This window comes from Zophobas morio, unplaced genomic scaffold, assembly GCF_036711695.1.
Source record: "Zophobas morio isolate AGI-343-1 ecotype UQ-CSIRO unplaced genomic scaffold, CSIRO_AGI_Zmor_V1 ptg000030l, whole genome shotgun sequence".
Taxonomy (NCBI): Eukaryota; Metazoa; Arthropoda; class Insecta; order Coleoptera; family Tenebrionidae; genus Zophobas; species Zophobas morio.
In genome coordinates, this window is record NW_026972135.1 from 1158627 (window position 1) to 1184752 (window position 26126).

The 26126-nt window shown below is 30.9% G+C and overlaps 3 protein-coding genes across 3 annotated transcripts in view; all 3 read left to right on the forward strand.

Annotated features, from left to right (window-relative positions):
- Positions 1-5443: 5443 nt before the first annotated feature.
- Positions 5444-26126, forward strand: part of LOC135137857 (leucine-rich repeat-containing protein 15-like) — a 116713-nt gene continuing 96030 nt past the window's right edge. The window contains exon 1 of the mRNA XM_064067611.1: positions 5444-6708. Coding sequence (XP_063923681.1) covers positions 5444-6697 — 1254 coding nt within the window. The 3' untranslated portion in view covers positions 6698-6708. The remainder of the gene's footprint in view (positions 6709-26126) is intronic.
- Positions 11894-13258, forward strand: LOC135138266 (leucine-rich repeat-containing protein 15-like). The gene has a single exon (XM_064068206.1). It carries the CDS (start codon positions 11916-11918, stop codon positions 13218-13220), a length of 1305 nt encoding a protein of 434 aa, XP_063924276.1. The 5' UTR covers positions 11894-11915; the 3' UTR covers positions 13221-13258.
- On the forward strand, positions 24160-25553 carry LOC135137923 (insulin-like growth factor-binding protein complex acid labile subunit). Its single transcript, XM_064067703.1, has one exon. The coding sequence runs from the start codon at positions 24204-24206 to the stop codon at positions 25497-25499; it is 1296 nt and encodes a 431-aa protein (XP_063923773.1). The 5' UTR covers positions 24160-24203; the 3' UTR covers positions 25500-25553.

A 26126-nucleotide genomic window follows, 5' to 3' on the forward strand; every position in this document is an offset into this window, starting at 1 on the left:
AATATCCAAAAAATTGAGAAATAAAAAATTTGGAAAATTGAGAAAACGAAAGACCAAAAAAGGAAAGTCGAAAAATCGACGAATTGAAAAATCGAAAAATCGAAACTTCGAGAAATCAAGAAATGGTAAAAATCAAAAATAAATACCTAAGTGAATATTAAGCAACGTCAAAATTTGAAAAATTGAAAACAAGAAATTGAAAAATCAAGGGATCGAGAAATTGAGGAGTCGAAAGCCGAGAAGAAAAGTTAAAAATTGAAAAATTAATGAATCGAGAAATTGAAGAATGAAAACATGGAATTCGATAAATCGAGAAATCAAAAAATTGAAAAATCGAAAAATTAAAAAAAAAACAGAAAACGGAAAATCAAAAATTTTAAAATTCGGGATATTGAAAAATTGAAATAACGAAAAACTGAAAACTCGAGAAATCGAAAAACTTAGAATTGTAATACCTACTTAATTGGAAAATTAATTAAACATCAAAAACCTAAAAAATTGAGAAATTGAAGTATAAAACAGTCGAAAATTTGAAAAATTATAATTGTAAAAACTGGCACATCCAAATGTGGAAAAACCGGAAAACTGAAAAAAAAACAAAAAATTGCAAAATCGAAAAATTGGAAAATTGGAGAATTTGTAAAGAACTGAAGAAATTAAAAATTACAACACTGAAAAACTTAAAATCGAGGAATTAAAAATTGAAAAAATTAATGAATCGAAAAATTGGAAATAAAGAAAAACGGGTCGAATCGAAAAATTGGAAAACTCAAAAATTGTAAAACTGAAAAATTATCAAATAGTCAAAGTTGTAAAAATGTAGAAGAAAAACAAACTTCAAAATTGAAACATTGTAAAATCGAAAAGTCACAGAATCATCAAAACTGTAAAGTCTAAAAACTGTAACATTTGAAGGAAATTGAAAAATTAAAACTCAATATCGAGAAACTGAAAAATTAAAAGTCGAAAAATTAAAAACTCACTCACAAAGAATAAGCGGTGTGGGCGGGACTAATTTTCTTTTTGATTAGTTTTGATTTAACTGTTTGGCTGTGACAAAGTTGTTTTTATTGGTTATGAACTAGGAGGCGGATATTACCATGACAATTAGAATGTCTAAGAACAAATAAATTAATTAGGCCAGCCTACGCACTCCTTCTCTACTGCAGCGACTAATTTTATTGGTTCTTAATTAAGTCCCAGTCTCATCTCGGCCAACAGTACAATACAAAGTAGTGAAACTGTTAATTAATTAACTATGAAAGCAAAATATCCGCATAAACATTAAAAGTTCCTCGATTTTCCTTTTTTTTCCTAAACTTTTCAATTTTGTAATTTTTTGATGTTCACTTATCCGTCCCTCAATTTTTGGTATTCTGTATTTCCAGTTTTTATATTTTTCAAAGTTTTCATTATGTTTTTTCGTTTTTTCATTTTTGATTTTTCAGTGAAAAAACGAAAAATTAAAAATCGAAAAAACCAATGAATTGAAAAATTAGAAAGAAGAATCGAAAAACTTGAAAACTCAAAAATTGTAAAGTCGAAAAATTATCGAATTGTCAAAATTGTAAGTTGAAAAACTGTAACATTGAAAGGTCGAAAAATTGAATAGGTAACTCAATATCAAGAAACTGAAAAATTGAAAAATCAAATAATGAAAAAATTTTAAAATCCAATAATTGAAAAACGGAAAAACTCTAAAATCGTTAAATTGAAAAAGTAAAAAAATTTCAAAATTATAACTATTTTTACATATTTAGAACGAAAACTATTAAAAATATAAATCAAAAATTGAAAAAGGAGTACCTAATTATAAACTCCGAAACTAAAAAATATAGGTAAAATTGAAAAATCGAAAAATGCAAGTTGCCAATTCGAAAAATCCTAAATCGAAGAACTTGAGAAATCAAAATTAAAGCACTGAAAAACTAAAAATGGAAAAAAATTAATGAGTCGAAAATTTGGAAAGAAGAAAAAACGAAACGAATCCAAAAATTAGAAAACACAAAAATTGTAAAATCGAAAAATATAGAACCGCCAAAATTGTAAAAGTCTTATTATTGTATCTAACATTGAAAGATGAAAAATTGAAAAACTAAATATCGAGAAACTGAAAAATTAAAAATCGCAAAATTGAAAAATCGAATAAAAAAAAGTTTTAAATCCAATAATAACCAAAAACAGGAAGAATTTTAAAATCGCGAAATTAAAAAGTGAAATTTTTTTAAAATTATAATTATTATTATACATATATAAAACGAAAAGTAGAAAAAAAACAATCAAAAATAGAAGAAACGAAAAATTTTAATTCAAAAATCTAAAAGTTGGAAAATCGGACAAACTGAAAACCTAAAAATTACAAATCGATGAAATGAAGAAATAAAAATGTAGGTAAACACAGAAAAACTAAAAATTTAGACACTTAAAAATGGAAAAACGAATCGAATCGAAAAATTGGAAAACCAAAAAACTGTAAAATCGAAAAAAATCAGCAAAATTGTAAAGTCGAAAACTTGTATCTAACATTGAAAAGTGAAAACTGAAAGACCCAATCTCGGGAAACGATAAAAATCCAATAAATGATGAGTGAAAAATTTTTAAAATTATTATATCTAATTATTTTTACATTCAAAATGAAAACTAGAAAAAATGCAAATCACAAATTGAATAAACGAAAAATTAAAAAATCACCAAGTTGGAAAATCGAAAAACTGGAAACCGAAAAATTGCGACTCTAAAAATTGAAACATCCAAAATGAAAAATCGAAAAAATTTCAAAAATGAAAACTGGAAAAGTTTTATGTCGTAAAGTTAAAGAAACAAAAAAAAAAGAATAACTGAGACATTTCAAATCGAAAAACTGAAGAAACGAACGAATGAATAAATTAAAATTTTGGATTTTCATTTATCCGATTTTCCTATTTCTATAATTTTCAATATTTCGATTTTAAATGATTTTCGGTGTTTCTGAAGTTTTAGTCTTTCGATTTTTCAATTTCCGTTCTCTCAGGTTTTCGTGTTCTTGATTTACAGTGTTTTATATTTTTGAAAGTTCTCATTTTATGTTTTTTTGTTGTTTTATTTTTGATTTTTCATTGTAAAATTTTGATGTTTTTCCACTTTTTCATTCAAATAGTTGAAAATGCGAAGCATTGAAAAATCAGAAAACTAAAAATTTGAAAAAAATTGGAAAATCGAAAAACAATAAACGAAAAAGTGAAAAATCGGAAATTTGCAAATACAACTGAAAAAACTAAATATTAAAACACTGAAAAACTAAAAATCGACTTAACTTACCTAAGGATGGAAAAAAATCAATGAATCGAAAAATTGGAAAGAAGAAAAGACGATTCGAATCGAAACTCTGGAAAACTCAAATATTGTAAAATCGAAAAATTATCGAATTGTCAAAATTGTAGGTCGAAAAACTGTAACATTCAAATGTCGAAAAATTGATAACTCATTATCAAGAAACTAAAAAAATTAAAAATCGAAAAAACGAAAAAAATTTAAAATCCAACAGGTACCTAACTAACCAACAGGTTTTCTAACTGAAAACAGGAAAAATTTTAAAATCGTAAAATTGAAAAATTTTAAAAATTATAATTATTATTACATACATACCTACGTATACCTATATTTAAAATGAAAACTAGAAAAAATACAAATCAAGGATTGAAGAAACGAAAAAATTAAAATCGCGATACCTACTAAAAAATGTAACATTGGAAAAACGAAAAATTAAAAAATCTAAAAGTTAGAGTATCGGACAAATTGAAAACCTAAAAATTACAAATGTAAAATCTGAAGTATCCAAAAGCTGAAAAATCGAACAACTGAAAAAACGAAAAACTGCAAAATGGAAAAAGTGGAAAATCGAAAAATTGCAAATCGATGAACTGAAAACTAAAAATTAAAACACTGAAAATCTAAAAATCGAGATACTGAAAAATGAAAAAAAAATAATTACCTAATCGAAAAATTGGAAAGAAAAAAAACGTATCGAATCGAAAAATTGGAAACCAAAAAATTGTTGAATCAAAATATTATAGAATCGTCCAAATTGTAAAGTCGAAAAACTGTATCTAACATTGAAAAGTGAAAAATTGAAAAACCCAATCTCGAAAAACGTGAAAAATCCAATAAATGGAAAGTGAAAAATTTTAAAAATTGTAATTACTTTTACATTCAAAATGAAAACTAGAAAAAAGATAAATCAAAAATTGAAAACCGAAAAATTGCAAATCTAAAAATTGAAGCATCCAAAAGTCGAAAAATCGAAAAAGTGAAAATTTTAAAAATGAAAACTGGAAAAATTTTACCTCGTAAAATTGAAGAAATAAAAAAATGAAAAATTTAGACGTTGCAAATCGAAAAACTGAAGAAACGAACAATTGAGAAAATGCAAGTAGAAAACCAAAATTTGTAAAAATTTCTAAAGAAAATAAAAAAACCGAAACTAAAAATTGCTAACTGAAAATTTGAAAAAATGAAAAATTTAATGGATCGAAAAACTGCAAAATCTAAAAATTGAAGAATGAAGTAAAATGAAAAATTGAAAAAACAAATTATAAAATCGAAACATTGGAAAGTCGAAAAATTGTATAAAGAAAGAAAATAAAAAAACGAAAGGAAAAGTTGACGTTTGAGAATTTGAAGAAATGGAAAATTAAAGAATCGAAAAATTGAAAAATTAGGACGTGAAAATTCCAAGTAGGTATTTTAAATCGAAAAATTGCAAACTTTAAATATTGGAGAAACAAAAAAAAATGAAAAATTGAAGTATCGCAATCGACAACTGAAGAAAGGGAAAATTTGACAAAAGCGAAAAAAAACGAAGTTCGGTCGAATTGACCTTCGACCAATTTTTTTCTTTGTTTAATAATAATGACGTTTATTATACAACAGCACTCATAAACTAAAATACATAATCAAAATAACGTACTATAATTAGCAAACTGTTAGATATTTTCGTTACTTGTACAAGAAAATATTTTGGCTTAAACCAGAAATAATACCTTGCGATAACCTAACGATGGTGTCAAAACCTGCACTATCGCTGTATTTTTAAATAATTAATTGCTTCACCAAAGATTCGCACAACGTTAAACAACCGTAGAAATGCTTTCCAATGGAATTATTTTGGTGATAACAAGATATATTACTGTAAACGGAGTGCCAAATAAATTCAAAATTCCATTATAAACAAGTCAAAATTTTGGGTAACGATTTATTCCAAAGTTCCTTTTTTGGTTAGAACAAATTTCAAGAAACCAGAACTTTTATTAGTTCTATCCTGGTAATTCGTGTGGAAAATTTTGAAAGTTAAATTCGTTGTTTGTTTCTTTTTCTCTAATCCGTCGTCAAATGTCACAAGATTATCACTTTTTCTGCCTATATATAGCGCGACAAACAAGTTGCAGATCAGAGTGTTAGAAACATCATGAAAACCCTCACAGCCGTTATTTTTCTCACAGTAAATTTATTCTGTGTGCTCGAAGTCAGCAACAGCAAACCCGTGATTGACTGTTACCTCGACTCCGACAATCCAAATGAAAGTTGCTATGGAAATGTTGATGATGCGAAGCGCGTCAAAGTAAAACGCTCGATGAAAACCCTGTCCGAAGATTCTCTCAAAACCATCCCCAACCTATTTGAAATCGCAATGGACGATTCGGAGCTAGAAGAAATTCAACCTGGAACCTTCAAAGATTTGCCAAAGTTGAACGCCATTCGTTTGAAAGGTAACAATCTTCGCGAAATCAAAAGTGGAACTTTTGTGAATCTCAGGGTTTGGTATTTCTTCTTGTGGTGGAACTCGATTTCGGTTCTGCACGAGGGAGCTTTCCAGAATGTAACCCAAGTTCGACAAATGTATCTTGAGAACAACGATTTGGAAGAACTAAAGCGAGGGGCCTTCAAAGACGTCTATGTTCGGTATTTGAGAATGGGGAAAAATAAAATTTCGAAAATAGAGGCTGGAGCTTTGGCTGGGTTGTTTCCACATGATAAGTATGGATTAAATGTGACATTAAACAACAACCGACTTGAAGAAATAGATCCCGCGGCTTTTGACAACAAGGACATGCGTGTTTTAGACTTATCACGTAATTCTATTTCTGTACTCCGTCCAGGTGACTTGAGTAAGTTGCCTTCTCTAAAAACGATAATACTGACAGGAAACAAAATAAAAGAAGTTCCGGAGGGAGTCTTCTCTGGCACGTCAATTGTAGAAATTATACTGAACGTGAACGAAATTTCTGTCATAGCGAGTAACGCTTTTCACGACATGGAAAATCTGGACAATGTTGAGATTCGTCACAATAAATTGAAAGAGTGGAATGGGAACTGGTTCCGTGGTACTGAGAGTATATTAATTTCGCTTTCGTCCAATTCTTTCGAGACAATTCCGGCAGAAGCTTTCAAAAATCTTCCAAATGGATGTATCGTGGAACTAAACAACAACCAGATCAAGAGTGTTTCGGACAGTGCTTTCAGTGGCACGACAAATATTGACACCCTTCTGCTGAGAAATAACCAACTAGAAGAGTGGAGTGCTGACCTTCTGAAAAATGTTAAAATCGAAGAACTTGATCTTAGGGGTAACAACATTAAGTGTCCTGAAGATGGGTCAAAGTCTCTGGCTCCTACAGCGGCATTTGTCCATATCAGTGCATGCCCTTCAGAATATTTTTAAAATATAATTTTGTCTGATTTGTTGACCTCAAACGAAAACAGTGTTATATTTTTTGTTTCATTATTCTCTATTTTTTAAATATAGTTAGATTTTAAAATTGTTATTTTGATTTCCGAAACAACATTGTCGACGATAACCCAAAGTCGTGTCACACGTTTATCAGTCTTTGCTTGCTAGACAATATTTGTATTAAAAAGTTATATAACATCGCAGGAAGCGTGATAATGAAGAGCTTCATCATCAGTGTTTGTGTTTGCAGTTGGTGTAATTATAACTTGTGACCTTGCAACTTATCAAAAAGACAAATATTAATAAACTATATATTATACAATGAAAATGTTTTTTTACAGAATTATCAGAACATTTGATGATACTCTGTACAGTTTATTAGACTCAATCGTGCCCAAATACTTGCGCTAATAATAATTATTTTTCAGTGGATACGAAATTTTGAATTTTGATATTTTTTATTAATCGTTTCTTCTGGATTGATAATTTTCAATGGAGCTTTATCTTGAAAATTGTGAGCTTTAAAATATTTAGATACAGATTTAAAAGTCCTAGACAAAATTTTTTTGAGTAAGATATTGTTTTCTTTTAAAATATATCGTCGCCTGAGAACTTGTTTGATCCACAGACCGGAGGGTGCTCAGGCTAATGTCGCCTCTAAGCGTTTAGAATTTCTGCGGGAAATGTTATTATTTAGATGCGTTTATTTACAAAGATAATATCACTTCTCACATGTTTCACTCGATGTTGACATCCAACTATTATTTTGTTTAACTAAGACTTAATTCTTCAATTGTAAATTGAACAATCGGATAATTGAAAAATCGAAACATAAAATTTTAAAAATTGAAACGTTAAAATATCGAAATGTTGAAAAATTGAGAAATGGAACTATAAAAGTGTTGTAAAATTGAAAAATCTAGAGTTTAAAAAACGAAAAACTGAAAATCCAAAACGTAAAAAGTCGAGACATCGAAAAATCCAATACTTAAAGAATCGAAAAGTCGAAATACAAAAAAATCCCAATACTGAAATATCAAAAAATTTAAAAATAGAAGAAAAATTGCTGAGAATCGGAAAACTGAAAAATCACACAATTGAACGAAATACCAAAAAATTGGGAAATTAAAAAATCAAAAAATCGAAAAATCTAAAATTTAAAACATTGAACAATTAAAATATCGCAAAATTGAAAAATCGAGAAACCCATACATCAAAAAAATCAAAAAATAAAAATCCGAAAATCTAAAATTTAAAAATTGAAAAATCGGTTAACTGAAAAATAGAAGAAAAATTGAAGAATCTGAAAACTGAAAAATCACAAAATTAAACGAAATATCCAAGATTTGGGAAATTAAAAAATTGAAAAAGTGGGAAATCGAAACGGCAAAACAGCAAAGTCGAAAAATCTCAAAATTAAAAACCTGAAAAATCGCAAAATTAAAGAACTGAAAAGTCGAGAAATGGGAAAATCAAAAAAGTAGATTGAGAAGTTGTAAAACTGAAAATTCAGAAACGTCAAAATTTTAAAAATTAAAAAATATTGAACTGAAAAATCGAAAAATCTAAAATCTAAAACATTGAAACATTAAAATATGGTAAAATCGAAAAATCGAAGAATCAAAATACTGGAAAATCCCAAAACTGAAAGAAACATCAAAAAATTGAGAAATCAAAAAATTGTAAAATTGAGAAATCGAAAAACCAAAAAAGCAGAGTCGAAAAATCGGAGAACTGAAGAACTGAAAAATCGAAAGTTCCAGAAGTCGAGAAATGGGAATATCAAAACTAGATTAACTGAGAAATCGGAAAATTGAAAATTTAGATACGTCAAAATTTAAAAAATCAAAAAATCGAGAAATCGAAAAATCTAAAATTTAACACCTTGAACAATTAAAAGGTCGTAAAATTGAAAAATCGAGAAACCCAAACATCAAAAAATCAAAAAATAAAAATTCGAAAATCTAAAATTTAAGAATCGACAAATCGAAACTTCAGAATTTAAAAAATTGAAAAATCGATTAACTGAAAAATCGAAACATTGATAAATTGGAAAATTGAAAAATTAACAAATAGAAGAAAAATTGAAGAATCCGAAAACAGAAAAATCACAAAATTGAACAATATATCCAAACTTTGGGAACTTAAAAAATTGAAAAAGTGGGAAATCGAAAAGGCAAAAAAGCAAAATCGAAAAATCTCACAATTAAAAACCTGAAAAATCGCAGAATTAAAGAACTGAAAAGTCGAGAAATGGGAAAATCAAAAAAATAGATTGAGAAGTTGGAAAACTGAAAATTCAGAAACGTCAAAATTTCAAAAATTAAAAAATATTGAAGAACTGAAAAATCGAAGAATCTAAAATTTTAAACATTGAAAAATTGAAAAATGGAGGAATTGAAACATTGAAAATCAAAAAAATAAAACTTCGAAAATCTAAAATTTAAAAATCGAAAAACTGAAAAATCAACAAATCGAGAAATCGAAATTGGAAAATTGAAAAATCGGATGATTCAAAAAACGAAACATGGAAGAGCCGAAAAATAAAATATCGAAAAACAAACAAATCGAAAAATCGAAACATTGAAAAATTCAAAAACTAAGAAATCGAGAAACCGAAAAATCAAAAGAACGAGAAATCGAGGATTCGAAAGTTAAGAAGTCGAAAAATCGAAAAACCGAAAAACTGGAATAGGCCAAAATCGAAAAATCGAAAAGTTAAAAATGAAAATATTGATAAGTCGAGATCTTGAATTGAAATATCGAAAATTTAAAAATTCGGAAAAATGTAAAATTAAAATACATGTAGAAGAAATTGAAAAATGTAGAATTTTAAAAGTTGAAAAATTAAAATACCTACCTATCGAAAAGTTGAAAAATTGAGAAATCGGAACATCAAACAGTCGAAAAACGAAAAACTGAAAATCCGAAAAGTAACAAATCGAAAAATCCACAAGTGGAAAAATCGAAAAATCGGAGAATCAATATACTGGAAAATCCCAAAACTGAAAGAAATATCCAAAAACTGAGAAATCGGAAAACTGAAAATTTAGCTACGTCAAAATTTAAAAAATCGAAAAATCGAGAAATCGAAAAATTTTAAATTTAAAACATTAATTAATTAAAATGTCGTAAAATTGAAAAATCGCAACTCCATAATTTGAAAAATTGAAAAATCGGATAACTGAAAAATCGAAACGTCGAGAAATCGAAAAGTCAAAGGATCGGGAAATGGAGGAATGGAAAGCCGAGAAGAGGTCAAAAATTGAAAAATTGATAAATCGAGAAACTGAACAATCAAAACATGGAAATATCTGAATTCGATAAATCGAGAAATCAAAAAATTGGAAAATCGAAAATTTAAAAATTCGGAAGATTGAAAAACTGAAATATAGAAGAACTGAAAACTCGAGAAATCCAAAAACCTAGAATTATAAAAATTGAAAAATTAAAACATCGAAAAGTTGACAAATTGAGAAATCGAAGTACAAAACAGTCGAAAAATTAAAAAATGTAAAGTTTAACGAAAAATTGAAAATTCAAATAGTAAAAAATCCAGGAGTCCAAAAATCGGAAAGTCGAAAAATGGAAATATTGTGATAACCTCTGTTTACCATGAATCCCCTGATGGGTGGTTACCAGGGTGGAAACATACTAACAACTCACTTTCACAAAATTTATTTCACTGTTCTTTACTACACTAACAATAACTACTTCTATCACTCTACTTCTGCTTCTTCTTACTCCCAATTCATACACACGCCTTAAATAAACTAAATATTGCTAACTTTACTATTTCATTAACCTAAACATTATGCCACCTGATTTCGCCAGAGGGATGTACGGAAGTTGGCACTTTGTTAACATTGCAATATTTCGTTTGTGTTTGCGACACTACCGCATTCCTTACAATATTGAAAAATTCCAAACCTGAAAGAAATATCAAAAAAATTGAGAAATTAAAAAATTGGAAAAGTGAGAAATTGAAAAACTAAAATGCAAAGTGGAAAAATCGTAAGCATAAAAAATCGAAAAATTGAAGAATTGAAAAAATCCAAACTTTGGGAAGTCGAGAAATAGGAAAATAAAAAAACAATAATAGTTCGGAAATCGGAAAACTGAAAATTTAGTAACGTCAAAATTTGAAAACTCGAATTACTTATTTAAAAATCGTAAAATTGAAGAGGACAAAAATTGAGAAATCGTAGCATTGAAAAAAAATTGATAAATTGAAAATTTGAAGGATGGAAAAATTGAAAAAGCCGAGAATTGAAATATTGAAAAATGGAGACATCTACCTACAGTTGAAAAATCGAGAATTCGAAAAACCGAAAAGTCTCATTAGCGTATTTATAAACAACAAGTATTATTTTGACTAACGATTTAACATGCTTCCAATAACTATAAATTTGGAAATGTTGATTTTTTTCGAAAAATCATGACGTCTAAGGTAAAAACTCAACACGGATTCATTAACCCATAAGCGGAGGATATAAAATTTAAATTAGGTACATATACGACTGTAAAATTTGGAGATTACGTAACTTTATTGTTGGTGACAAATTTTAAGTTCCTCGTAGCGGATGTGAATCAGATCAGCTCTACCGAAAGTCGGCTTATAGTCGATATTGGCTTGAGTGCGCTCTGGTTTGTAGGTCAAACAAGTTCTCAGTAAGTAATTTTTAAATGAAACAAGTCGGGCTGCAACCTTCGCCTACACTTCTAGGTGTTATAAAAAATTGTTATTTTGATCTTCGCAAAACATTGCCAAGATAACCCAAAGTCGTGTCATAAGTTCATCAGTTTTTTGCTTGTGCACTATTATGGACAATATTTACATTGTAAAGTTATATAACATTGCAGAAAGTCTGATAATGAAGAGTTTCGTCATTATCTTTTATTTTGTACTTAGTTGGTGACAGTGTAACTAACCAAACCACGGATACGTTTTTTTTTTTAATTTAAAGATTTTCATAATTAATATCTAAATTAAAAGAAAATGTATTTCTGGGAAATGATTTTTTACAAGCTTAAATAATATCGACAATTTAAAAACATTAAGAAGAATTATTTTAATTGGGTGGGATCATCGCAGGTCAAATCAAACACCCATCGACAGTGTCAGAAGATTATCATTTTTCTGTATATATATATAACGCGAGAATGCAGACATGTTCAGAGCGTTAAAAACACTCAAAGAAGCCCAGTCATGAAGAGCTTCAAACCCATTATTATTTTTCTAATTGTTGAGTTATCCTTTGTGCCTGCAACTCCCGACGGTGTCGTCATAACTTGTTACCATTCCGGTGAAGATTCTTGGGAACAAACACAAGTGGTCAAAAACGCTTCCACCCATCAAATCAAAGAAATCTGTCCTGGAGATGGCGAGCAGAATCAACGCATCGAAGTCAAAGGGTCAGTGAAAATTCTGTACGAAGATTCCTTCAAGGGTATACCCAAATTACGTGGAATCAACGTTTATGGGACGAACTTAGAGGAAATTGAGCCTGGAACTTTCAAAGATCTGCCAGAGTTAGACAGCGTAGATTTGAGTAGTAACAATTTGCAGGAAATTAAAAGTGGAACTTTTGTGAATTTGAAAGTTGAGTATTTGTCCCTACCAGGGAATTCGATTTCGCTCCTACAAGAAAAAGCGTTCGTGAACTTATCACATGTTCAAGAGTTAAGTCTTGAAAAGAATAATTTACAAGAACTAAAGCGAGGAATTTTTCAAGATTTGCATGTGACACGGATCGATTTATGGTCAAATAATATTTCGAAAATAGAGGTTGGTACGTTTGATACTGTGTTTCCAAGGAATGACGATGGAATAACTTTGAATTTATCAAACAACAGTATTGCTGAAATAGATTCTTCTGTTTTTGACTACAAGCATACTATTATTTTAACGTTGTCAGACAATTCCATTTCGGTGCTTCGTCCAGGTGACTTACGTAACTTGCCTCATTTAAGAGACATATCACTCTCAGGAAACAAATTAAAGGAAGTCCCAGAGGGAGTTTTCAACGGTTCAGAAATCGGATTCCTTGTCTTGAACCACAACGAAATTTCTTTCATAGCAAGTAAAGCTTTTGACGACATGAAACACTTGTATTATGTTAGTCTTAATAATAACAAATTGAAGGAATGGGATAGTAATTGGTTCCGTGGAGAACGACGATTGTCGATTATATTTTCGTCTAATTTTCTGGAGACAATTCCGGCAGAAGCTTTCACGAATATTCCAGAGGGTACTATGTTATACCTAGACCACAACCGTATCAAGAGTATTTCCGACAGTGCTTTCACTGGTGTGACCAAATTGGAGGGGATTGATTTGGGTCACAACGAAATAGAAGAGTGGAATGTTGACCTTTTGAAAAATGTGGAAGTTGAAGATTTCGTTGACTTAACGGATAATAAAATTAAGTGTCCTGAAAATGGTTCAGGTTCACTGGCTCCTAAAGCACACACAATTTATCTCACCAATTGTTCGCAAATTGTTACAGGTTGAGTACGATCTGTCAAAATAAAACTTTGTGTTAAAGAAAATTTTTTTTGTTTAATTATTTTCCGTTCATGTAAACACGACTGCTCTATAATACGAAAAGAGGTTGGAACGTTTGCTGCTGTGTTTCCAAGCAATGAAGATGGAATAACTTTGAATTTATCGAACAACAGTATTGCAGAAACAGACTCCTCTGTTATACTATTACTTTAACGTTGTCAGACAATTCCATTTCTGTACTTCGTCCAGGTGACTTGCGTAATTTGCCTAACTTAAAAGAGATATCGCTGTCAGGAAACAAATTAAAGAAAATCCCAGACGGAGTTTTCAACAGTTCAAAAATCGGATCCCTTGACTTGAACCAGAACGAAATTTCTTTCATAGCAAGTAAAGCTTTTGACGACATGAAGGATTTATATTATGTTGATATTGATCAGAACAAACTGAAAGAATGGGATAGTAATTGGTTCTGTGGAGAACGACCAATGAAGATTTCACTTTCGTATAATTCTCTGGAAACAATTCCTGCAGAAGCTTTCACAAATATTCCAAAAGGTAGTAAATTACATTCCATGTTTTTATTGAATTTGCGATGCAAACTAACTGATTTTTATATCATTTCAGTTAAAAATTGCCTGCTGAAAGTTGACATAGTAAATAAAAATTAGTCGACAATTGTTAACAAAGTTAGCAAGTGTTGGATTATTCGTTTTTTCTAATTCGTTAACACTTATTAAACAACGCATCTTTTTTGACGTTATTTCATCAAGATTATTATCAGAGAATATCGACATGTCGGCAGTAACTCTTCAAAACTGTTGGAAATATGGCAAGTTCAATTTATATACATATGAGAATTATCATTCCATTAGACTTTGCTGTTGTTATTTTGACAGAATTTAAAGTATCTCAGTAGCACCCGATGTTTTGTTTATTAAAGCATTTAAAAGAATTACGGAGCTCCTGGTGTTTTGATTTTGAAGAAATTTAAAGAATCTCCTGAGCATCCGTTGTTTTATTTTTGAAAGGATTTTAAAGAATCTCAGAAGAACCCGATGTTTTGTATTTTATTTTTAAATAAATTCAAAGAATCCCAGGATCGTTCAATTTTTTACTTTTACAAGAAATTTGGTGCTGGTCCCTGGCTTTGAAGAGTTTCAAAGAATCTTGGGGGACCTTTAGTGTTTTATTTTTGAAAAAGTTTCTCGGGAGATTCCTAATTTGTTTTTGAAGAAGCTTAAAGAATTTCGGAAGTGTTTGTTGTTGAAGAAGCTTAAAGATCTCAGAGGCCTCTAGAGTTTTAGTGCTGCTGGCCTCCCCCCTCTGTTTTCTTAGATGGTATGTCATTTGCCAAAATCAGTCGTATCTTAGGATGTACTAGCCCCGCCCACCCGCCCTTTATTTTCTTATAAGGTATGTCATCTGCCAAAATCAGTCGTATCTTAACAAATACTACCCTGTAAATCCTCGAGATCTTCGAAATGTTTTGAGATATTTTTGATTCTTTAAATTCTTCAAATTCTTTGGCTGTTTGAGATATTTCACATCTTTTAGATCATTGAGATACTATAGAGCCTTTAAGTCTTTAGGATCCTACTAAATCCCCTTGAAACTTTAGCCAATTTAGATCCTTTAAATTCGTCAGATAATCTAGACTATTTGAACATTTTGTGAAGTCCTGCTCATCTTTTAGACCCCTGAGATCCTGTAGAGGCTTTACCTACATCCGTAGATAATCCAGCTCCTACAAATCTTGTAGATCTTTTAAACTTTTGAGACATTTTAGATTCTATAATTGATTTACTTCTTGTTAAGGTATTTTTTGAACATCGAATTATATATATACTCACTGTGTATATACCACCGAACAGTACCTGTGATGATTTTGCTGTGTTCTCTGATATACTCATGTCATTGAATTGCATATATGGGTCTGATCTTATAGTTATTGGTGACTTTAATATCTCGGAATTTCTTAATTGTGAAGAATGTAATACACACTCCGTAAAGTTTGATATTATTAATAACTTGATTAACTATTTTGAATTAAAACAATTTAATCGTATTGCAAATTCAATGGGTAGACTTCTCGACTTGGTGTTTAGTAATAAATTTCCTACAGTTTGCAAAGCTAGTGAAATAATCTTACCGGAGGACAAACATCACCCTGCATTAGAAATTGGAATTAGTTTTGAAACATCAAAAACTATAAAATCCTGCGCCACAAACCTAAATGAGTTTAACTTTAAAAAGGCCAATTTTGTGGGTCTTTATGCTGCTTTATTAAAGGTAGATTGGAACTTTTTAAATACGGTTTTGGACAGCAATGACATGGTCAATGTCTTCTATGACCAACTAATGATAATCTTTGCACAACATATTCCCTATAAAAATAACTCTATGGCCGCTTTTCCTGAATGGTACAATAAAAACATCATTTTGCGTCTTAAACAAAAGTATAAATTGTGGAAAAGGTATAAAGCCACTGGTGACGAAGAATACGGCAATAAGTTTAAACAACTACGGTCTGAATTGAAAAGGGAGATACGAGATGCCTATTCCAATTACCTACAAGTAATTAAGGATAATATAAAAACGAATCCAAAAAAGCTGTTTTCATATATGAACAAAATCTCCCGGTCTGGTGGTTTACCAAGTGTTATGAGTTATGGGTCCTCTAGTTTAGATAGCCCTCAGAAGATAGCTAACGGTTTTGCGAAGTATTTCTCGAGTTCTTTCTCTGATCCCCTTTGTAGTGACTACCCTGATATGAATCTTGACTCATTGAATGTGTTATCGTTATCCAGTATTACGCAGGCTGAAGTATTACAGGCTCTAAATAACATAAAACCTACCATGGTAGCTGGCCCAGACTTAATTCCTGCTTTTCTAATATCTGACTGTAAGCACATTTTTCTAGGACCATTAACATCAATTTTCAATAAAATAATTAGTTCTGCGGTTTTTCCTGACAGCTGGAAGACGTCACCTGTTTGTCCCATCTTTAAGAAAGGGAATAAATCTGAAGTTGAAAACTACAGACCGATTGCTATCATTAACAATTTCTGTAAGGTCTTTGAGTTAATACTCCATAAGAGAATATATAATCACATAGCTAGTATGATATCCATCCACCAACACGGATTTATGGCTGGTAGGTCCACTGTTACAAATTTAGTTTCATTGACACAACATCTTTGTGAGAATATTGACAGGTCGGGTCAGGTGGACGTGGTCTACACGGATTTTTCGAAGGCGTTTGACCGAATAGATCACCAAATATTATTATCTAAAATGAAGTCGTATGGATTTTCAAATGGTCTGACGAATCTCTTTAAATCTTACTTAAAGGATAGGTATCAATATGTACAGTGTCATGGATATAGATCTCATAATTTTGAACAGTCTTCTGGTGTCCCTCAGGGATCTGTTTTGGGCCCTATGCTTTTTGTATTGTTTGTCAATGATATTGTATGTGATTTGAATGTCAACTACTTATTGTTTGCAGACGACCTTAAATTGTTTTTGAAAATTGATAGCATTGAGGACTGTGTTAGACTTCAAAATAATATCCTAAAAACTAACGAATGGTGTACTCTTAATAATCTACCGCTAAATTTAAAGAAATGCTATTCGATGTCATTTACAAAGAAGAAAAATCCGATAATATTTAACTACACAGTTGAGTGTACTGCGTTAGAGAGACGTAACTCACATAAGGATCTGGGAGTGACCTTTGACTGTGAATTAAACTTTCGTGAACACGTAAATACAATTGTGTCCTCCGCCTTCAAGTGTTTGGGTTTTGTCACAAGAAATGCAAAACATTTCTCTGATGTTAATGTTTTCATCTTATTATACAAGACGTTTGTTCGTCCAAAGTTGGAATACGCGAGTGTCGTGTGGTCACCTAATTATAATATACACATAAGATCAATTGAGAAAGTGCAACGTCGTTTTGCTAAATCTGCATTATTCTTGATGGACGGTGTTTATCCACCTCGAGGTTACCCAGAAGATTTACTTCTTAAACGTATAAACCTCCCATTTCTGTCTTCCAGGCGATCGTATTTTTCTGTAATTTTCTTATTTAAATTAATTCACTACCTAATCGATAGTCCAGAGCTACTAAATAATATAAACTTTGCAGTTCCAGCATTTAATAAAAGGCTTCATAATATTTTCTTTATATCAAAGTTCAAAACGAACATTCTATCTAACTCTCCTATCTATCGAATGATTACAAATTACGAAAATATTGAACACGCTGTAGATATTTTTAGATTAAATTCCTTCAATAGGATTCGTGAACACTTCTTGCTGTGTTAGTTACATTGAATTCTTTCACCAATTTTCTTGTTTGTTTGTTAATATTCATTACTTCTAACCTTGCCCTGTAAATGGAATTTTCTCCGTTGGGCAATTTAATTAAATAATAATAATAATAATAATAATAATAATAATATAATGCATATCATTACTTGGTCTTAGTACCCGTAATGATAGAAGTCTTGCCTGAATGCCGGTCATTTCCGGGTCAGTGGTGGGTCTTAATATAAATCCTTCGGATCCTTTGACTGTTTGACGCCTTTCAAATTCTTTAGATGTGTGAGGTCCTTACCATCTTCACATTTTTATACCCTTTAAAATCCTCAGAAAGTCTATCCTCTAAATCCTTAAGTCTTCTAGATTGTTTAGATTCTTTAAATCGTTCACATCTTTTAAATATTGCAGACCCTTTATATTCTTTATATCTAAATATCTTCTAAAATATCTTCCACATCTTTTAGAAGATATTTTAGGATCCTGTAGGGCCTTTATATCGTTTAGATCCATCAAGTTCTTTAGTACCTTCTAGAAGCACTACATCCCCTGAAGAATTTAGCTAACCTACATTTATAGATAATTCAGATCTTATAAATTTTGTAGATCCTGTAATATCCGGAAGATCTTACAATTATTATTCGTGTTGTCTTTCATATCTTTTAGTTTTATCTTTTTTTTTTAATGTAACTCCGCGGGCCTTTACGATTAATATATTTTCTTCCAAAATGAACACCAGGCGCCTCTAAGATCCTTAACTCCTTCAAAAATAAAACACCAGCTTCCCCTGAGATTCTTCAAACTTATTCAAAAATAAAACACAACGGGCTCCTGAGATTCTTTTAAGTTTCTTAAAAAATAAATATAAAGAGCCCGCGAGATTTTTTAAAGTTTTTAAAAAGTAAAACACTAGGAGCTCAAGATTTTTTCATTCCTTAAAAAAAAAACAAATGAAACAACTGGTGCCCCGAAGATTTTATAAACTTTTTCAAAAGCAAAATACCAAGGACCCAAGATTCTTTCAATCCCTGAAAAAATTTAACAACAGGTGCCCTTGAGATTCTCTAAATTTCTTCCAAAATGAAACTCCAGGGGTTTCTGAGATTTTTTAATTTTCTTCAAAAATTAATATCAACGCCCCCGAAATTTTTTTGTCTTTAAAAATATTGTAAAGTGGGCAAATAAGCTCAGGGACCCCTATTGTTGCATTTTGAAGAAGTTCAAGAAAGCTCGGGGGATGTCTACTGTTTTATTTTGGACGAAGCTTAAAGAATCTTGGGGGACCTTTGGTGTTTTATTTTTTAAAAAGTTTAAAAAGGGGTCCCGCCGGTGTTTAGTTTTTGAAGAAGTTTAAAGAACCTTAGGGGCTCCAAGTGTTTTCAGTCGTATCTTAGGACGTACTAGCCCCGCCCACCCACCCTTTATTTTCTTAAAGAATATATCATTTGCCAGAATCGGTCTTATATTTGCAAGTACTAGCCCCGCCCACCCGCCCTTTATTTTCTTAGAAGGTATGTCATCTGCCAAAATCAGTCTTATCTTAAATAATACATTTATGTTCTTCTGTCGAGTAGGAGTGCAAACTAATAATACAATCTAGGATGTGAAAAAAGCAAAAAAAGCGCCATCCAATCGTAACTTTTTTTTGTTATACTATTTGGTATAAAATTTACTGCTTATTTTATCTTTTTGTCTACATTCCACTCTGTATCAATGTAAATGCCACTTTTTGTCCAAAAAAATGAGTGATTAGAACGAAAACCGGGTGGGTGGGCGGGGCCGCTTTGAATTTTTTAAGCGTAGATTGGACCACTTGACGGTCTAAAATAAAATTTTCATTACGTTAAACCTAGACCATAACCGCATCAAGACTATTTCCGATAGTGCTTTCAGTGGGGTGACCCATTTGGAGAGTATTGATTTGAGTCACAACGAAATAGAAGGGTGGAATGTTGATCTTTTGAAAAATGTTGAAGATTTCGTTGATGTTACGAATAATAAAATTAAGTGTCCTGAAAATGGTTCAGGTTCTCTGGCTCCTAAAGCACATCTTAGCAAATGTTTTCAAATTGTTATAGATTTTGTATGATCTGTGAAAATAAAACTTTCTTCAATAGTTAAAGATTTGTAGTCTGATAAAAAAAATTCCATTCAAATATCTCAATTATTTCAAGACATAAAAATGTGAACTTAGGCATTTTCAATTTATGTCATACAATCTACTTATTAAATGAGTTGACTATTGCCATTCTGTTAGCCTCAGTTTATTTCACCGGAAATGACATCAATTTTTTTTTAAATCTAAAGGAATAGCACTATAAAGGAGAGCATTTTTTTTCTCTTTCCAACAATAGTGAATTAAAAATAAATGCGGTGGTGTTTCTCATGCAACGTTTTCTCTTATTTTCTGTACTGGCTTGTCACTTCTAGATTAAAATAAATAAAAAACTGTAGAGTAAAAAAATGAAAAACGAAAGATTCAGCAATGCCGATAAGTTAGACATGATACTGTGATAACCCAAACATCCCGCCTTAAATTAAAAAAATCAAAATTTGGCCTTGGCTGTGATCGTCTGACAAAATGGAACCCTACCCCAAGGTACCACTAAATAAAACACACAATTTATGGGGCACACAAAATTATTTATTCCCCCACTGACAAAACCAGAACAAAAAAAAACTGCGTGCGAGGGTGACTCGCGACTTGTCCTTAGACCGTCCAATGGGGGCCGAATAGCAATCGCTTTTCAGCTCAAAAAAAACTTATTGAACTTTGGATGAAGTTTAAAAGAAATCAGATTAAACGTTCTGAACCAATGCAAATATTTGAAAATCACAAATTTAATAAAAACAAAGCAAAATCTGCTATCACGAAGTCGACAGCGTTACGTCATTTCGACCGCCCCTGAATTCTATTCTAACCTGCATCATTTGTTCAGATGGCACGATAAATTCCGCCAGCTCGACTAGGAATCGCGCACTCCGCTTCCACCACGTATTGTGTCTTATTTAACCCCAATTCCATTTATATGTTCAATTCTTATAACTCTGATATTAACGACAACTGAACAAGTGTTAAAGTTTCAAAAAGAGCAATAAACAACATTTAAATTCGCCATACAATCTTGTGAAATTTTGAACAACAAATAATTCTTATGTGAGATTAAAATTGGATATCAGATAATTTATATCAATAAGATCTGATGCGAAGTAACTTGTGAAGATAAAATATTACGTGAGGTTAGAAACTGGAGAGCATGAAAATTTAACGTTGAATTTAAATTATACAACAACGAAAATTACTGAAGTTAAAATTGTGAGATAGAGAAATATTGTAGGTATGAGGTGAAAATTGCAAAGCTAACAAATTAACATGATATTAATCCTCGCCACACATCAAGGATTCAAACAAAGAATTTACATTATGTTCAATTATGCCACACTTTATCAACGATTCAAACAAAGAGTTTATATGATGTTACATTATGCCATGATCCAAGTGATTGGTTGCTTAAAACAATTTGTTTTGACGATTTATATCGTGGACTGCTTAACCCAAACAAAACATATAACAAATGAACACAAAATGCATCAGGCGTTGCGGGGAAAGCTCATCGGTAATGTAGTTTTTAGCGTTGCGAGAGAAATATCTCGGTGATGTGAGGATGATGATAATATAATTTTGTTAATTTAACTGCCGCAAATGAATTATTAGCCATCTTGTGTGAAGAATATAATGTAACACTTAAGTATTAGCATCCAGAAAGGGTGTTATCCTGACTAAGTGAATGTCATGAAATCTCCTAGTCAGTATTTATCTAAACAAATTTAATGTCTGTTAAACTATGTTAGAACCAGTTAACGATTAAAATCCTAACCTGATCGGTGAATTTACAAATAATGAAACAAATTTACAGCACGTGTAGCGTGGGTCAAAAATTAGTACTTTTTCCGATTAGAAAGTCGCAAGTGGTGTTGTCGTCGTTACGATTAATTGTCGTTAAACAAAGGCTTCCCAAACCTAGCTTACTTACAGCGTCTTTCCACCATTCTCTCTTACTCACGTAAAAGAATTTTCTGTGTTATTAGAAGATATTCCAAATATCAAATAATAACAGATTATTTGAACGATACAACCTCTGAGAAACTCAGAAGACTTTAAGCAAAGAATTAAGTAAGTGATAAAATTAACTCAGAAATGATTCTTTCAAATTTCTTTTTTTTTGTATTTTGAGGACGATTTAAAACATTCAAGTAGATAACATCGTATAATGTGACATAACGTTGAAAAGACAAGGAAAGGGCACTATTTAATGTATTGAAAAATGATACAATTTTGTATTAAAAAAAAAGATAATTGATGTCATTTCCGGCGAAACTGAAACTAATACGACTCCAGTAATCCATCTGTTTAATAGACTGTGTTATATGTATTTTGAACATGCCAAATTTCAATTGTTTTATGTTTCAAAATAATCGAGATATGTATTTGAGTGGATCAGGTACGCTGGGACACCCGGTATATATTTTTAAAGTCAAAATTGTCTTTAAATCTAAGTGATTAACTAAGTGTTACAAAGAATTGTTTTTTAAATCTTTGCGGGATTTTCACAAGAAGTATTGTAACATCTATTAGATAATAATCGATCAAAAGTCTCGTTTTCTTAAAATTTTCATTGTATCATGATTTATTAATATTTACCTGCTTCTGCAAGGCTTCAGCAATACTTGTTATATTTATTTAATTCGTTTTAACATTATTTAATTTTTGAAATTTTTGTTGGAAGCTTAGTGCAACTTACCTAATACTTAGCGAATTTTTTTGTAAATATTTAAAACCCTCGCTGGATCAAATTTTACTTTGTCCAACTATCAATGGCATAATTACAAAATAACGGGCAGTTTCTTAAAGAAAGATTTTACAAATCAGTTGTCTCCATTTAACAAAAGCTCACTAATAACTATGGCTCGGATTGTACGAGTATGCATCAAAATATCGAAAAAATGTGCGCATAAATTTATTAAAAATATGCAACTAATTCATGTAAAACATGCATATCCAAATGTTAATTTGAATATGTATATATATATTTTTAACTGCTCACTTATTGTTAAAGTAAAGGTTGTTTTTCAAAATTTTCCATTAAAAATGATTCATGCTTGTTACACAACACATCTTTTAACGTTGAAAACGATCTTTCAACATTGACAGAGGTTATTGGAGCAAATTTTAAGTTCTTTGTTACATCTAGATTTATAACCTCATTTATAATTTCTCTTGCCAAAATTTTACCCACAAGCCACAATTTTTACTTCTCGCGTTTAATTGAAAGCAATAACATATCAATAAATTAAACTAATTATTAGAAATTGGAACTAATAAAAATAAATGTGACCAATTCAAAAATATAGCAATGAGAAAAATGTGAATACCTTGTTTATTTTTTTACTGCACACTCTGCAAAAAACAGATCGAGAATTTTCAACTAACACTACTTCGGAATACTTGTCGGGTACCAAAATAAAGACTGACAAAATTAAGAATGAAACGAGTAAATGACAGAATTGGAAAAAGTTGTACCACTGGCACTGTTTCGGAAAGCAAGTTTAAATTTTCCAAGGAAATATGTAGAAAGGTATTTTTTCGAAGGAATTAATAATAAAGAATAATAACACAGGCCTGCGATGGTTTTCCCCCAACAAAATCAAGTAGTAATTTCGGTAGGTCTTAGATACTCATGTATAAAAAAAAATTGCAAAAATTTCTATCACGTACAGTTTCTGCAAAAAATATTTTTTCAGTTTTGTTCTTAGTACTATAAAAATTAACTTCTAGATTTTGTGGTAATAATATGTATGGATAATGGTGTTGATATTTCATTTCGTGTTCAGCTTAGTAAGAGTTATTTGTGTCGACTATGCGCTTACTACCCTGAATTTAAGCAAAAATTACTAATGTCTTCTCGGAAATGGGTTAATTCTTCAGATAAGTTTGCTGACACCAATGATTTGGATGGAACCACAAAATCATACAGACAATTGTCACTTTTGCTGTTCAAACATAAAATGATATAATGCGAAAAATGTAACAGCAATAACATATCCTATCGTGAATACAAGAGAAAATGCTTAAATCAGAGCTTTGAAGAAAGAAAAAAAGAAGCTTCTTGATTTATTTGTTTTTTTAAGTCTTGTTTATAACTAATTTAGCTCATTTAATAAATAAACATTCAATTTTATATTCTTTATATTTTATTTTTTCATAAAAATTGTTTGAAAAACTATGAATATTTAGGCCTACATAAAAATAAATCTCGATGTGCTACAAAAAAACTAGAGTTATATTTTAATTCGGCATACATAAATACCTAAAAAAAAACAATATTATCTAAAAGGGAAATTAAAAGTTATATTTCGCAGGCCTGTGTAATCGATCTGAGTAAACAAACTAGTTCTTCTGAAATAATCTTACAATTACCAGAACTTCCAGAGAAGTCAAGTTATTCAAGAAATAATTATGATTTCGGTGGAAGGTCAAAATAATTGCGCGGGATCATCGCAGGTCAAATAATTCACTCATCGTCATGTGTCACAAGATTATCATTTATATAGCGCAACAACCAAGACGCACTCCAGAGTGTTACAAACACTCGAAGAAGTGCAGTCATGAAGACCTTCCAATCCACTGTTATTTTTCTGCTTGCTGAGTTATCTCTTGTGCTTGCAACTTCCAACGGTGCAGTCATAACCTGTCACAGTTATGAAGACTTTTCCTGGGAGAGAATACGTGAGATCGAAAACGCTTCTACACACCGAATCAAAGAAATTTGTCCTGGAGATGGTGAGCACAAGGTGTCCATCGAAGTACGAGGATCAGTGAAATTTCTGTACGAAGATTCCTTCAAAGGTATACCCAAATTACGTAAAATTTACGTCCCCAAGACGAATTTAGAAGAGATTGAGCCTGGAACTTTCAAAGATTTACCACAGTTAGACGACGTAGATTTGAGCAAAAACAATTTGCAGGAAATTAAAACTGGGACTTTTGTAAATCTAAGAGTTGGGAAAGTGTACCTGCAAAGGAATTCGATTTCAGTTCTTCAGGAGGGGGCGTTCGTGAATTTATCAGGAGTTAAAGAAATAAATTTTGAATGGAATAATTTACAGGAACTAAAGCGAGGAATTTTTCAAAATGTGCATGTGAAACATATCAATTTGGGGTCAAATAACATTTCTAAAATAGAGGTCGGAATGTTTGCTGGTGTGTTTCCACTGGATCAAGATGGAATAGTTTTGAGTTTCCCGAACAACAGTATTGCAGAAATAGACGCCTCTGTTTTTGATTACAAGCATAACATTTTCTCTTTATCGTTGTCGAAGAATTTAATTTCGGTACTTCGCCCAGGCGACTTGCGCAATATGCCTGGTTTAAAAGAGATAGTACTGCAGGCAGAGAACAAATTAAAGCAAATTCCAGAGGGAGTTTTCAACGGTTCGAAAATCGAATCCATTAACTTGGACTACAACGAAATTTCTTTCATAGCAAGTAAAGCTTTTGACGATATGAAACATTTACGTCATATCAGTATCGAATATAACAAACTTAAAAAATGGGATAGTAATTGGTTCTGTGGAGAAACACCGTTGTGGATTGCACTTTCGACCAATTTTCTGGAGACAATTCCTGCAGGAGCTTTCACGAATATTCCAGAGGGTAGTACGTTAAAACTAGACAAGAACCGGATCAAGAGCATTTCCGACAGAGCTTTTAGTGGTGTGACCCGTTTGGAGGGTATTGATTTGAGTTACAATAAAATAAAGAAGTGGAATGTTGACATTTTGAAAAATGTGGTAGTTGAAGATTTCGTGGATTTTACGGGTAATAAAATTAAGTGTCCTGAAGATGGACTAACCACTCTGGCCCCTAAAGCACGCAGAGTTGATTTCGACGAATGTTTTTAAATTGTTATAGATTAAGTATGATATTTCAAAATACAACTTTGTGCAACAGTTGAAGTAGCTTTTTTTTAACTATTTTAAGTAGATATATTTTTTAGATCGAAGTGTTACAAACAATTGTTACTTAGATTTTACGAAACTTTCACTAAGATAACTCGCCACTATTACGTGCTAATCGTGATACATTTTACATGTATAAATATAAAAGATTGCGAATTTTATTTTTTATCAGAGCCCCTTTAAGTTAAAATAAAAATACGTATGTAGCGTTAAAGTATTCTAAAAATTGCTATCTTTAGTTTTAGCGATTCCTGAAAAATTTAAATTTTCGAAATAATGAAGCCGAAAATAAATTTCGCAACTTGACATCTGCAAAACTCCTTTAAATAATTTTTGAGAGTGCTTGAAAAAAGACTATAAATTTATAAAATCTGACTGAAAAATTGAGCATTTGGAAAATTTGCCTAAAAATCTACCAAAAATTCTGGACGAGTTAAGTATTTAAAAAAACGTAACTTGTTGATGGTCCCGGACAAAAATTATGGAGAAGAATTCATTTTCAAAATAAGGTTTTTAAATATTTCTAAAAATTTTCAAATGCTATTTTGGCGAAAATAAATTCTAGAGGTT